The sequence below is a fragment of a genome, unplaced genomic scaffold (assembly GCF_019419815.1).
Source record: "Pyrus x bretschneideri cultivar Hongxiangsu unplaced genomic scaffold, Pyrus_bretschneideri_v1 Contig2, whole genome shotgun sequence".
NCBI classification, from domain to species: Eukaryota; Viridiplantae; Streptophyta; class Magnoliopsida; order Rosales; family Rosaceae; genus Pyrus; species Pyrus x bretschneideri.
This window is the reverse complement of record NW_025999501.1, coordinates 10,019,589-10,034,530: the sequence shown is the minus strand read 5'-3', so window position 1 is coordinate 10,034,530 and position 14,942 is coordinate 10,019,589. Positions and strand designations below refer to the sequence as shown.

The following is a 14,942-nucleotide window of genomic DNA, read 5'->3' as shown; positions in this document are numbered from 1 at the left end:
GGAATTCTTCCATCAAATCTACCTAATTATTTAATTTGGGCATTTGGAATTTGATCCAACAGATAAAGTTATTATAACTTTTAAAGGGGTCCCCGTTTTTAGCAGTTGGATCAAATTCTAAGGGTCCAGATTAAGTGATTGAATGGATTTGGTGGAGGGATCCGGAGAAGATCCATTTTCTTAATCACCAAGCTTTGGCTTTGTCCCTCCACTTGTCACTCACTTGCATCAACTGACAGACTTAACAGAATCTGGATTCTCGCCGGATCCTCTTTGTGAGGATCTCTGAGATCCGTGAATCATGTCCGTTCATTGTATATTGTGCGGTCATAAATTATTTTAAATATTTTTATTTAAAATTAAACACAAACAGTAGTACTTGACAAAAACTGATCTCAGAATATACGAAGAACGGACACGATTCACGATTTCCACAATCCTCACCAAAAGAATCCAAAGAGGATCCTCTTGGACTTAACAAGCCATCTTTGTTCAAAATCCTGACAAACTAGTTTCAAGTTTTCACACCTATATACCTATATATTTTGTATCTTGTGTTCCTCTGTCTACAACCGATGTTTTGTGTGATTAAAATAAAACCCGTCTTAAATGTACTTCTTGGGAGGATTAGGAAGTGTCAGAGATGGTCCAATTCTATAATAATTAATCAAATAGCTTTGTCAAACTTCTTTGCTTTAAAAAATGGCAGCCATTGAGGATCTAGAAAGCATAAAGAATAAGTTGGGAGATTGAGGCCTAAGTGGGCTCTTCTATTGTGCTATCTCCAAGTCGTGTCATAAAATTTGAGGCCTAAAACTAATTAGGCCGTTAGTTAAAGTTGGGCTTTAGCAAGACTCACAGTGTACTTGATTGACAAGTTCGATTTGTCACGCTAAGATCAAAACTTGAAATTTTCTCAAGAGTACGTTATAAGTTATTTTCTTTAATTTTGTCAAGGCCGTTAGTTAAGGGAGTGACTGATTTGGTCTTAAGAGTTGTTAAGGCTGGGTTGACCAATTTTTAGTTGAACGAAAGTGAGGTGTGCTAATTTTTACTAAACGTTGAACTTCAAAAGAATTCGATGTAAAATTTCGGTTTACCTAGATTTTTAATTGGGTTGGAGCCCACCCTAGCCTAAAGGTGGCTTCGCCGTTGCGTTACATTGTTCCCTTTATTGGGAAACCCTTGTTACGATGTTACTAATTGGCAAGTCCATCGTGTAATGCCTTGACTCCTTTAGAGCAACTCTAGCGGGAGCTTGTGCTCGAGGGACAGCCTACGGAACAAGGTCAGAGAGTCTGAGTGGGGAGGTCCAGCGTGTGTTGGCGATGGAGCCCAAGCGGCCCCGAGGGAGAGGCCCCGCAGGAGTTGCCAACCCGAGAGGCCAAGGTGGAGGTGATGCATGTTGATGTCAAGGTGAAGATGCATGGATTTTCCAGTCCGGGAGGAGCCTGGAGTCTTGGTTCTGGTCATCGGACATCATCTCGTAAAGGGTTTTGGACTGGGTCGGTCGAGTCAAAGACTGATTTGACCCAACGAGTTGCAGCGGTGGCGGCAGTTGGGGAGAAGGAGGGGAGGAGAGGGGCTCGGAGGGCGAAGAGGTGCGGGAATAGAGCTTGGAGAGGGATCTTGACGGCGAGAATGAGGGAGGTGGGGGAGTTAGGTCTGCGTTGGAATTTAAAGAGAGGCTACGTCGTTGGGTCAGAGTTTTGAGGACGATCGATGAAGAATGTGCTTTTTCTGCAAATAGGGGAGGGGATTACAGAGAGAGAGAGAGAGAGCTCTGAGAGAAAGTTGGGTTAAAAGATATGGGTTTTTTTTACGGGAAAAAGAGGAATGAGAGCTTTGAGAGCTCGGGGGAATTAAGTGAATGGTAAAGAAAACCCAGAAGTGGGATTTTTGTGGGGATGCAAGGATTGAAAGAAAGTAAAATATTTTCTAGGAAAATGAAAAAAGTAAAATATTTTGTATTATTTTATAAATAAATAAAATAATAATATTTTATTACCTATTGCGAGGGTTATTGAAGTGCAACGGTGTAGATGCAAAAGGCAATTACTGTTCATTAATGGCAGTTACTATTTACTAGGTGGATAGCATAGTGTATTGCCGGGGGGGGGGCCTTTCCCACGGTAGGAACTACTCTTAAAGCAACTCCAGCCCTATTTTTTAGGCTGGCCCAAAGCCTAAAAATATAGGCTGGCACCCAAAAAAACCCTCCATCCCTAAAAATAGGACAACCCAAAGTCCAAGCAGTTTGTAGGCCGGTCCAAAATGGGCTGAGGTAGGAACCGGGCTATTTGGCGTCATGCTGACGCCAACAGACAACACAAATTTTTTTTGCGTCAGGCATGTGGGCGCGCATCCCTAACAAGGTGACAGGCCGCGGGCCCATGCTGCAGGCGCACTAAATGGCGTCGGACATGGGCCACATGGCTAAGCCTTGGCCATTGGATTTCCAACGGTAAAAAAAATTTGAAATTCAAACCCAACGGCTAGTGACGTGGCACAATCTGCACTGTTCGATTTTCAGATTAACGGTCCATATTTTTTGGGCGAAAAAACTTAAAAATAAATAAATAAATAAAATGTTAGAAATTAATAATATTTTTTTATATATAAAGAAAATGTTAGAAATTAAAAATAAAATAATTATTATTTTATTATTTTACAATAAAAATAATATTTTAATAAAATGGATTAGGCTATTTAGTTTTAGGGTGGAGATGCACTTTGGCCAATTACTATTCATTACAGTCAATCGCTATTCATTTGGGTGGATTAAATTGACTTTGAACCAACTCATTTTTTAGAGGTGGAGTTGCTCTTATCAGCTGCTTGGCAAGCCTTCAAGCGAAAATCTTCAATACCATGGTCTTAAAGAAGAGACTGACAAGCAACTAGCAACATGATTTATGCACTAATAAATGCATGTGGTTTCCCATATGGTTTAAGCTTTCTGCTTTTGGTTAGTTGTAAGAGAGAAAGCCTGCTGGCTGGAGGTGCCTTGCTTGCCTTTTGATTCCAAGTATTGCAAGTATGGTTGTCCTCTAGCTTGCATATATTCCTTTCTTTGCTCGTATGTCTTTCCCAATGTTTTGTTCATGTTATGCAAGAAATTAAAGAATTTCCCAAGAATTCAAGCATACACTCGCTACACCTCTGTATCATGGTCCAACATTTTCATCGATTCAGGTTCGTAGTTCAAGTGATTAAGAAAATTGAACTTTTCTTCGAGTAGAACTAGTTGCATGTAAAAATGATATCACAATAACAGTATCTCAAATCAATCACGCATTGACACGTGAAAAAGTTAAACACATGATAATGAGTGACTGAATTATAATATCACTGCATAAATTCTTCGGTATTACAGTAAAAATGATGGAAACTTATTAAAGCAAGTAATTCACATAGGGGGCAAATCATTATGCTGGGTTTGTACGACACCTATATTAGTGTCGTCTACCAAATCATGAGCACTGCCACCTATGAGAGATTTTTCAATGTGACCGTCACACGAGATGATATGCCACATATCGTTATATAAATGATAAGATATTTGTATTAAAAAGTTAATAACTTAAAAAATAAAATTTCCCACAACTCACATAAAAACACGTTTCCGTCACAATTAAAAATTTCTCAAGATTGAGTGGGCGTGCGATACAACTAACCAACCGCTGATTACGTGTCACCAAGGCATTAACCAGATTCATTTCTCCCTATTTTCCTGGCAACCAAACACGCAGTAACTGGCGCATACCTCACCCGCGGCGCATTTTAGCGTAGGACCCCCGTAAAGCCCGTAAACTCTCCTAATTCGCAACGATTCTTCGAATTTCACCAAAATTTCCAGCTTGGAGTACAAAAATTGCACCCCTCGGCGCATTTTACCTATCTTTCCTCGTCAGCTTCGCCTCAGTTTCAAACTCTCTCTCTCTCTCTCTCTCTCTCTCTCGATTCAATCACAATGAGTGTGACATTGCAGTCCTTCTCGCTCTTAAACCCTAACCCTAGCAGCTGTGGATTGAAGAAGTCACCTTCTTCGTCTTCTTCTCTGCGGTTCGGACAATTGATTGCAGCTCGCGGTCATGGAGCCTCGCCTATTGCCCTCCCGAAAGGGCTTTCCGGCGCTTCTCTCTCCCTGCACCGGCGGAGCTTGTGGACTCGGCCGATTGTCGCCGCCGCTGCTTCTCAGGAGGAATCTGTAAGCGGAAATTTTGATTTTTCTTTATGTTGATGATAGAATTAAGAGTGTTTGGTTAGTGGTAACGGTGTTTTGATTTGTTTTTTTTTTTATGAGAAATAGGATTTTGAGGTTCATGTATTACTAGTGTTTGATTGAAGAATGCGGAGGCTTGTGTGGGGTTATATCAAGTATTCATTTTTGGCATTTGGGAATTGGGAAAAAAGTATGGTTATGATTAATGTTTTCAGAAATTCGGGTTTTGCGATTTTTGTTTACATTGTCTAGTTCTTTTGACTGGATGTTTGATTATGCTATTCCGACATCATGATCATTTACGCAATACTAAGAAATTTGAGACTAAGCGTTACAAAATGTTGGTTTTCAGGTTTATTTCAGGTTAATGTAGTGTTTGATTGAAGAATGCGGATGCTTGTGTGGAACTATATCAAGTTTTGATTTTTGGCATTTGGGAATTGGGAAAAAAGTATGATTAGGATGAATATTTTCTGAAATTCGGGTTTTGCGATTTTAGTTTACATTCGTCCAGTTCTTTTGACTGGATGTTTGGTTATGCTATCCCGACATCATGGTTATTTACGTGATATTAAGAAATTTGAGACAAAGCGTTTTAAAATGTTGGTTTCGGGTTTATTTGAAGTGTGCCCCTTAATACCCACTTAGATATTATGGGAAGATAGATATATGGATGAGCCGGGTTTGATTAATCGTTCATTGGGGACGCAACTTGTTCACATGTCATGACATTAAATTGAATTTTTGTTCATAGCAACATTCAGACATTGAGGTGGAGAATGAAAAGAACAATGCTAAATCGGAATCTGAAGAATCAGAAGAAGCTTGGAAACACACTCTGGCTTCTTTCAAAGAACAAGCCTTGAAGATGCAAAGCATCTCGCAGGAAGCATATGAGCAATACTCAAAGAAAGCATTGGTTATTATGAAAGAAACTTCGGAGCTGTTAAAAATACAGGCTGATAAGGCAAGGGATGACTTGAGTGAGATAGCAAAAGAAATCAGTGAAGAAGGTAAAGAATATATCTCCAAAGCTGCAAAGAATTCCCCTGAGCCAGTGAAGGAAATTGTTGAAACATATAATTCATCAGCTGATGATCTCCGTGATGTTTCACAAGTCCGCGACTTTCATGTTGGGATACCTTATGGTATGTGTTATGGAAAAAATCCTATTGTTTGTACTTTTCTTTCTAAAGCTTTTAGTAAACTTATATGCCTAATTGCATATGCCTATGCCTTGTAGGTCTTTTGCTTTCTGTTGGTGGATTCCTGTCCTTCATGGTAACGGGAAGCACTTCTGCTATTAGGTTTGGGGTTATACTTGGTGGCACTCTTTTGTTTCTAAGCATTTCAAGTTTAAGATCAGGAGGAGAATCATCTCCTTTGGTCTTGAAAGGGCAGACAGGTAAAGAATGGTTTATTTCTATAATTATACGTATTGGAGCTTATCCAATCTAGTTTTAATTACATGATTTAGTTGATCTTTTATATAATTTCAATGATTTTTAATGTACTGTCGGACCTGCAGCCGTATCCAGTGTAATTTTTCTGAGGGAGCTACGCTTTCTGGCTCAGGTTGGAAATTCATTCTTTTCTTATAGTACAATTAAGTTTCTTTACTATTCTAATTGACATGTCTTCCAAATTTCTAATATTTCTTGTTTCTGTTTTTGTTTCTCCTATTTGCAGAGATCATCGTTTCCGAATATCTTAACAACCCTTGTCAGGTTATTATGATTCATGTTTCTTCTCATTTTTATGATGCTGTTTGCTTTCTTGCGTTTCTTTAATCAGAGAAAATTATATTTAGTCTTTGATGGATATGGAGACAATGATATAATCGTTAAAAGAGTTTATTTTGCTCTCAAAATCCTTGTTTTGGGAAGGTAAAAAATAACCTGTAGTTTTGGGAAGGAAATGATGGCATCTAGTTATAAATAACAATCTGAGAGAGGGAAAATAGTGGAAGAGACTTGTATGGCTGATCTGAGTGGATTTTGATGTGGTATTTTGCAATCTTTGGACCTTGCATGGTTCTTTCGTTGTTTTTGTCTAGATGGTCTAGATTGCTGACTACCTCCAAACATCTTTGAATACACATACCTGAGCAACAATGCACATTTTCCAGCATAAAAATGTACAAGTATACTTTGTTTATTTGAAGTGAAGATAAAACCATCTTTTTTAGTAGCTAATCCAAAACCGTATAGTTTGCTTGTTCATGATAATATGAGTTTTGTAATATTTATAATTCAGATCTCAAAGAGTTTATCATCTTATAGTTTGCTTTTTTTTTACTGTGCAGCGGCGCTGTTGTAGCTTTCTACTTCTATAGGATTGTACAGAATCGCAAACATCAAAGGGGTTCCAACTTTGAGAAGGAGACGTAGAGTTAAAGAGTGCAAGGTGAGTTTCCAGATTGTTTCTTGCATGAGGTACGCTAAACATACCAAGACGGTGATGAATTGCAATATCACTAAATGGCGGAATCCAATCCTTTTGTCTGATTGAACATCTGATTGAAACTGATATGTATAATTTGGTTTCATGTTTCAGCAGAGCCAAGTAAGCGTCTCCACGCGTGCCAGGCTAGTGGTGTTTGTGGGAAAGCAGTCGCGATGAGAGAACATTTGTGCGTTTGATGCCGTTGGGAATGAGGCAACAGAACTTATGTGTTTCTTTTTTTACTCTATATTTTCATCATCTAGTGGGCAATCAAATAGATTTTTACTGTGTAATAATATATGGTGTTCTTGCCCCTCTTTTCGGCATTCATACTTTTCGATAAGCAAATTCGGTAATGCTTAACGTAATGGCTGTAGCCGTCCGTACAATGTACTCTTGATTCCGCACTATTATTCGATAATGCTTGCGCTTGAACCAAATTGTACTTGTTTTGTAATTGAGTCGGTCTCTCCAAGTAGTACATTCAACCTGAGAGTAAGTTCATGGACTGAAGAGTTCATTTTTTCTGTGTATCCGGAATTCAATTTATTACATCATATGTCGCAATACAAGTGAAGGGACATTGAAATATCTATATCTTAGGCCATCTGTAGTGGGGAGGGCCAAAGGTTCAAAAGCAAAAATATAACTTAATTTGTTCAGAAACTCATCTCCAATCGATTACTGTGATATAATTATATGGTGTATGAAGCTCATTGGACCATTATTTGGGCAAAGGGGCATCAGGCTTGCCAAATGTAGCCCTCCTCTTAGCCTTTTATTTGGGCTTAGTTCTTCAATTCCAATAATCGATACAAATTCAACGGCTATATTTGAAAACATTCAACCATAATTTAATTAAATTAACCAATGAATTTAATGTATAAACTTAAAACTAATAAATTATTGTGGGACTATGTTTAGCTCCTTCGGTTGGAGATGGTATGTGAGCATGGCCTGATACTGTTCATTTTAAAATAATTTTTTACAAGGATGTAATTCACTGGACTATGTTTAGCTATTTCGGTTGGAGATGACCTTATCTTCACTTATTAGTCATTTTATGAAATGTGGTACGGTGAGCTTGCGTTTTGAATTTATTATTATTATTTATTTTAATTTATTTTTTTTATTTTTATGATACATCGTGAATTTGTGTTTTGGATCTCTTATTTTATGATGAACAATACTTGGCCATTCAAATGAAGAGTAGGAATTCCTATTTAAAATTGTTCGTTGTCAATTTATAGAACTTCGTGTTTATAATCAAAGCCGTTTATATTATAAATCACCCTATAAAAATCCTCTATGAAAAAAATCAATTAAAAATAAGGTTATTTAGTCATTATAAAAGCAAATAAACGGAATTGGTAAAAGTATTACGAACCGTCTATGTATTTGCTAGAATATATGACTAAACGACTTCGTTTTAATTCATTTTTTGCAAAGATGATCTTTATAGTGTGATTGATAATATTAATGATTTTGATCATAAGCGCAAAACTCTGTGATTCAAATACTAAGAGTTTTGAGTAGGAATTTCTACTCATTTTTAAGTAGCCAAGAAATGTTCTTTTATAAAACCACTTAATGAACCCAGTGCCAGTGGGGGAGCTTAAAGAGTGAAGGCTCACATTTCACTCTCTGATTTCAAGCCCTCCCATCCCAAAACCTGTCCCTGATTTCCGGAGACTTTTGCCAAGCCTTGCTCCTCGTCATCCTTCCCATCTGGACATCTGGTGCTTAAAACTTCCCCTTCCCTCTGTTTTACTAGATCCACCCTTCATTCCGCCACCATCGACGCCACCACCCAAATAGAGGGGCGCCGTTGGAAATTTGGGTAAGATTTCGAAGAAAAGAAAGCTTGGCATTGGAAGATTGGTGTAAGATTATGAACGAGTAAAGCCCGGCTTGCCTCGAAGCCGGATTAGTACTTGTATCTAGTTTTCTGTGGTATGTTTTACATTGATGAGAACATCGACGGACAATTGTTTCCTACTAGAAAATATAATGCGAAACATGCGGAGCAACGCTGATGCTAGACACATTTAAAACGTTACACTCTCGCGAGTGAACCGATTGTTAATGCCGCGCCTAGAGGTTAGAGGAGGACATAGGATTTCAGGACGTCGTTTGTCTTCCCTTTTCTCTCGGTCAGCATCTTACATCTTATGAATATGTCTCCGCCAGTTTCAGATCTCCCCGCGGGAGACATGGCCGGGAACTTCTCCTTCATTACCCAACGGCATGTACTGCGCCATGATTGCCCGGATCTCTGAATCCATGTATCTCTGCACAGGAGTAATTCAACAAACCGCGTTTAGCTTTAAGGGCTGGCACATTGTAGAAAGCGGACTCGTAAGTAATACATTAGTTTTTGAACAAGAATTTCAGGGTAAGAAAACATACCCGGATTCGATACTTGTAAACTGCATATCCCCCAACTCCGACAGCACCCAAGCAGAGAATGATAATCCAAATTAATCCCCAGCTAGACCCAGAACCACTGGCGTTTTTACCTGCTTAAAAAAAGAGCGACAGAATAATTAACGTAGAAAACCATATAAACATGATGCAAAAGCACAGAAGGTAGTAATCATGCGTCAAAATTAATGGTGGGAAACAAACAGCAGGAATTCCATCATCTGTATTAGTCTCTGTCTGAAAGGGAAGTTCCAATGTCACGACTCACGACTCACAATCTATCGCATTGTGAAGGTGAATGGACGACTAGTTTAGCAAAGAAAACCATACCAGCATGTCATTCAAATGACAAAAAAACAAAAAAGAATCGAGAATACTCACTTATGCATGCATCATATGCTTGCATGTACAGTAAACTACCACCGCAACTGCAGTCGTAACTGCCCCAAGTATTCTTGCATTTGCAGTGTGCACATTGGCAAACTGTTTTCTCCTTGCACTCATCCACATCTGGAACATGAGCAACAACAGAAAACCGGCTGGGGTGACTTGGCACCAATACAAGAGAATAGGGATCATAAATGTCATCTAGTTGTTACAATATGAAATAAAGCGCATATAAGTTTTCGAGGAAACCAAACCATTCACCTCTGCAATGAAGGCTGGTAATCAAGAAGAATTATCAAAATCACAAGTATTTAAATATAATACCAGTGGTGGCCTTCAAACTCAGGACCCTTGATTATGTGCTCATCTGGTAGCCTTACATATTTATAAGCGCAGGAAGTAGGTAATGTTCTCTCGATGGTAAAACGGTGTGTATAAATGTGGCATAGAACAGTTTGCGGTAGAAATCCCTTGGAAATGGACTCGGGAGCTTAAGCTAAATATGCTCAACGAGCCATCCAAGTCATCAACTGATTTATAAATGAGAATTGCAGTATAAATCATTAATTAGAGACATCTGGACATGGTGGGTACCTTCACATGTTTTCTCTCCATCACCCTTGAATCCTGGTGGACAACTGCAACCGTTTGTATGGTCATCCTGAACATCCATTAATCAGAAAGCATGATCATTTTTTTACTTTAGGGTGGAGATAGACTCTTTAAGAAGATTCAAATCCAAACTTACACGACAAGCAGAGTAAGTCCTGCCGAGTTGGGTTTCCTTCCAACAACCTCCATTGTTAATTCCACAACGTAATGCTCCTGTAGCTGTTCGATCAAAGCAAGCAACATAATGACTAGAGTAAAACAACATATTCAAGCACCCCGTTCTAAAATTTCCTAGCATAATGATGGCAACTTTTCTTAAAACAAAAGAAAAAAACCAAGGAGGGAACAAGGAAATACAAACGAAGTAATGTCAGGTAAGTTAGAGACTACAACCTAGACTAAGACCACATAATCTCCACCGGCAGTAAATGTGAAAATTTGGAATGCATGCCACAATTAACCATAAATGACAATCAAATAATGTACCTTCACAGTGAGTATACCCATCGCCAACAAACTTTACGCCTTGCACAATAGGGCATTCACACACTCGTCCACGGAACGTATCCTAAAACAAAAGAACAATCAGTGTACACAAGAAAAACTGAAATCCCAAACAAACTAAATATCAATAACCCTGAGAAACCCCCATAAAAGAATACAACGACAAAAGTTTACGACAATAGATACCCTGCAAGCGGTAAGGTTAGCAACTTTGTCATGCCAGCAACCTCCATGGTTTTCCAAACACTGATTTGTTTGTACATCTGAAAATAAACAGGCAATTGACACCATCTCAGAGATAATAGAGTGTGAGCCAAATAGTGAAATGATGTTTCCATTGGATAATCTTGGTAAAAATATGCTATCCAGATATGGCTGGAAACTAAAACTACTACCATTTCCAAAACTTATTGCAGGCCCTACTCACACGCACACATTCAAGTAGGAAGGTTTTTACCGGAAGGGGTATCATCATTTTACCATACGAACTATATTACAGTCATTTTTTATTGCGAACAAAAGTATTGTTGTTTTGGTTGGTGGAAATCACCCTCTTTATAATAATGGCAAGTACAGTAAAGACAGGTAAGCGGTAGCTTCAAAACATTCACATGTACCATCATACAAACTCACATGTGGAATAACAAGAATCAATCTACATAACTATATCAATGAAGAACATAGAAAAATAAGGCTAAATGAGGACCTTCACTTAAACAAACAGCGGGCTCAGTGGTCTCTTGGAAACCAGAACAGATGGCTTTGAGAACAGCTCCCTTGTCCAGTTTCCCTTAAAAAAACAAAAGAAACAAACGTGAGACAAGAAAAGTGATGTGAATAAATGCCTAACGGGATATAGAAAAGATTTGTATCATACCTCTGTACTGTCTGCGGTTTATTACAAGAGTTGGCAATATTGTAACATCTCCACGGTAGCCCTTGCCAATCTGCAAAACATTTGAGAAGTGAAACATAAGAACAAAGTAGCACACTGCACACTACATGCAAAACATGAAAAGATGAGGAGATAAAGCTAAAACATGTCAAACAGTTCCCATGGCCCCAACCTGGGCATCCTGTTCGGCCTTCAGAACTGCATTCTCCTCATCTGCTTCAGGGTCGCCAATACATTTCTGTATCTTCTTCAGATCAGCACCTTTAATGTTACAGAAAATACGTGGAAATAGTTACTTTATGGTGCCCAGATTTTAGCAGAGTAAATAACAATCCACAAAAACCAGCCAAGGAGAGATAAAGATATTTAGACAACTCACATCAGAGTTTCTGATATTTCATGAATTTCTATACACCAACCAAGCTTAAAACTTTCGGGCAAATTATAGCAGGATAAAAAACAAAAATTGATCATATGAACAATACTCACATACTCTTGTTAAATATTGAAGAATACGAATTAACACCAACCAAGAAACTTCAATTATTGCAAAACATAGACAGGCAAATCATAGAATTGCAAATAAATAAGTCATCAAAGAGATGGCAGTTCAAACCGACAAGGTAGCTCAAACTAGCAAATTGATAAAGTTCCCAAAATACTATAGAATTTATACTCGAAAAGCAAGCAGAAACAACTAGCAACAAACTTAAAACACAAATCAGCAAAAATATTAAATTGTACTTAAGCTAAACAACACATCTACAATGCAGCTAACAATAGTGCATTGGTTAATCAAATTTTAACCTTCTACATATGAGAAGTTGCTACCATACCAAGGGATTCAATAACTTGATTTGCACATTCTTGGTTGTACTTATTCTCTTTCATTGGGCAACGTATTGCAAAGTCCGTGACATAGTCCCACCAAAGCCATGGCTTTCCACTTTCATTGGCCACTTTATAGAAGCAAGCTTGACGGAGATTTTGGACCACAACATCTTTCCCATCATAACCTTTACTGAAATCTTGCTCTGGATCAGGAGCACAGTACCTCCCATGATTGATACACTGAGACTCGCACTGTTTGCTCGAAACAAAAGCTTCTGGACAGTACCATGTTATATAGTGTGGAGTAAACTGGGTGTACCCCTTCCGCTCAAGTACCTGAGCTGCTCCCTTAAAGTTCTTCACAAACTCAATCTGGCTGTCGCACTTTGGCCCACACTCATCATTGCTATTCGTCCAAAACTCATACTCAACACGTTCATCAGGATGTGGAAGAGCCTCTGTCCAGTCTAGATTTATGTTGACCATCTCATCGCCCGATAGAGATTTTTTTATACTATCTCCCAACTCTTTGCTAATGAGAGCCGAAGGAATTGTGATATTCTGCAGATAATCAGCATCCGCATCTTCTTGTTCAGGAGTGTCCATGGTAATCAACTGCTCATTCTTGTTATCTACAACAAGAATGGCGGCCGCTCCCCCTTTCTGTGCATTCCATGCCTTCAATGTGAAGTAACAATCTGCCAGGACATCACAGTCAATTAGTCATATAAAGAAAACACACCAGTGAAGGGACACAGAAGCCTTACATGCACGTTCTTAGAAATGTCCCGATCAAAACCATCCGCTTGTGTACTCACAGAAATGAGTCATAAAAAAACTTCCATGTACATTGGATAAATGATTAACATAACTGTCAAGGAGGGTAAGGGCTTGAATTATGAATACACAAGAACCTAACCATAACCAGCCAACACAACCCAACTTTTTATCAGTTAATAAACATCTGCTAAACTTTTCAAATATACTTTCGAGTTTCGCCAACGGGACTAGATGCAAACCACAAGTATATAATACAAAAACACACCAAATTAATTGCCATTTACATCAACCGCAAATTCCATAACACCCCATAATTATTTCTACACAAATTTGCACACTGATACCAAACTATTACCATAAAAGTTCATAAATTTAGTGAAAAATATCAAAAATCGAAGATTCTAACCTCCTCGATCGACAAGAACAAACGTCGGCAGACCACCGGGCTTCGGTTTGAAGGATTCGTCGGTATCTTCAAACCCTTTGCATGCCATCTGATTGGTCTTCGGATAGTACACAGTTCCCACCAAAGTTCCTCCGTATTGAGGAACCCCAAAGTTCCCAATCGCACATTCGTACTCACCCTTCATCGAGCTCGGAGAAGTCACTTTCAAACTGCTCTTCTCCACCACGAACCTCGCCACACAAACCCCACATAGCAGAAACCACACACAAACTAAAAATCCAAGCTTTTCCTTCATTTTTTTACACACTGAAACACTCAGTCTCCAATTTATGAAGCCGAAGCAGAGGGACCCGGATCAAAAGATTCACAACCCAACAATATAAAACTCAGATAACGAAACTTTTTCGAACCCGATTTTACAAATGTACAAAGAAAAAAAGGAAAACTTTTACGGATTTTCCTGAGAAAATATGGTTTTTTTCTCCAAACCCAGATCGCAGAATCTGATGATTAAGAAGAGGAACTAGTTCTTGTGCACTGCAACAATTTCTCTCGGTCAAATAAACTCAAATCACCACAGTTCGATTTTGCGTTCCTTTCGTTTTCTTTTTCCAATTGCTTTTAAACTGTATATTTGTGATCACACTTTTGGCTTTAAACTATCGGATAAAAGAGCTGGACCCACATTGGCGCAGATAACTATGTTCAATTATGTTTTACATGCAATTCACGTGTCTCTTTGTACAAAGCTTTTGTCGTAATTTTTGGGAGAAGTTCCTAGTTATTATCGAGGAAAGTTTACGTAACGTTGTCTCGTTACGGCAGTTTTTATACAGTTAGAAATTATCGTGAAGTCGCATGTGAACAAAATAAAGAAAATTTTACGTTTTTACGAGAGTTGTCATACATTTAACGGAATTTAAGGTGTTTCTACATAAGTTTTTTTCTATATTAATTATGTGTCTTTTTATGTTAGTATGTTACTAAGCATGTGTTAATGTTAACAGAGATAGACACATCATTAAATGCATCATAAGATAAAAAATTTCTTATTTTGGGCTTTACACTAAATCTCCTACCCAACTGTGTACAAGAGAAATGTTAAGGGAGCTCTCTAAAAAATGAGAGTCCTTATGGATTTTTTGTCACCTGACTCATCTTGCATTTTAATGTCAATTTATGTGTCAACGTTATAAAATATTATACAAAAAATATGAGATGACAGAAAATTCATAGAGTACCATTTTTTTAGGAAATATCCTTAACATTTATTTGGTGTACAATGCAGAAAATATTCTTCTCTACGAGGATGTTGAAAAAGATGAATTTTATGTTTTAAGCACTTTGGCATAACATAAATGTAAAACTTGATCTATTAATTAATAATTTATAAGAATAATAAATAATTGATCAAACATGTTACGTAACTAGCT

The 14,942-nt window shown here is 38.1% G+C and overlaps 2 protein-coding genes across 5 annotated transcripts; one reads left to right on the top strand and one right to left on the bottom strand.

Moving 5' to 3' along the window:
- The first annotated feature begins 3,973 nt into the window (after positions 1 to 3,973).
- LOC103961215 (protein FATTY ACID EXPORT 3, chloroplastic) lies at positions 3,974 to 7,110 on the top strand. Of its 4 annotated transcripts, none has more exons than XM_009373750.2 (7): positions 3,974 to 4,210; positions 4,980 to 5,373; positions 5,469 to 5,630; positions 5,754 to 5,800; positions 5,915 to 5,952; positions 6,531 to 6,631; positions 6,785 to 7,110. In XM_009373750.2, the coding sequence occupies exons 1-6, from the start codon at positions 3,974 to 3,976 to the stop codon at positions 6,613 to 6,615; spliced, it is 963 nt and encodes a 320-aa protein (XP_009372025.2). In that variant the 3' UTR covers positions 6,616 to 6,631; positions 6,785 to 7,110. The 4 variants fall into 4 exon arrangements, with proteins under 4 accessions (XP_009372025.2, XP_009372026.2, XP_048439447.1 ...); XM_009373751.2 differs by having other exon boundaries at positions 6,782 to 7,110; XM_048583490.1 differs by having other exon boundaries at positions 6,531 to 6,660.
- Positions 7,111 to 8,534: 1,424 nt separating this feature from the next.
- Positions 8,535 to 14,115, bottom strand: LOC103961218 (vacuolar-sorting receptor 1). Its single transcript, XM_009373755.2, has 12 exons — positions 13,510 to 14,115; positions 12,329 to 13,021; positions 11,665 to 11,753; positions 11,475 to 11,544; positions 11,304 to 11,387; positions 10,784 to 10,860; positions 10,580 to 10,661; positions 10,230 to 10,312; positions 10,076 to 10,142; positions 9,476 to 9,604; positions 9,080 to 9,189; positions 8,535 to 8,961 (listed from the first exon to the last, which is right to left on the bottom strand). The coding sequence occupies exons 1-12, from the start codon at positions 13,802 to 13,804 to the stop codon at positions 8,863 to 8,865; spliced, it is 1,878 nt and encodes a 625-aa protein (XP_009372030.2). The 5' UTR covers positions 13,805 to 14,115; the 3' UTR covers positions 8,535 to 8,862.
- Between the last annotated feature and the right edge of the window lie 827 nt (positions 14,116 to 14,942).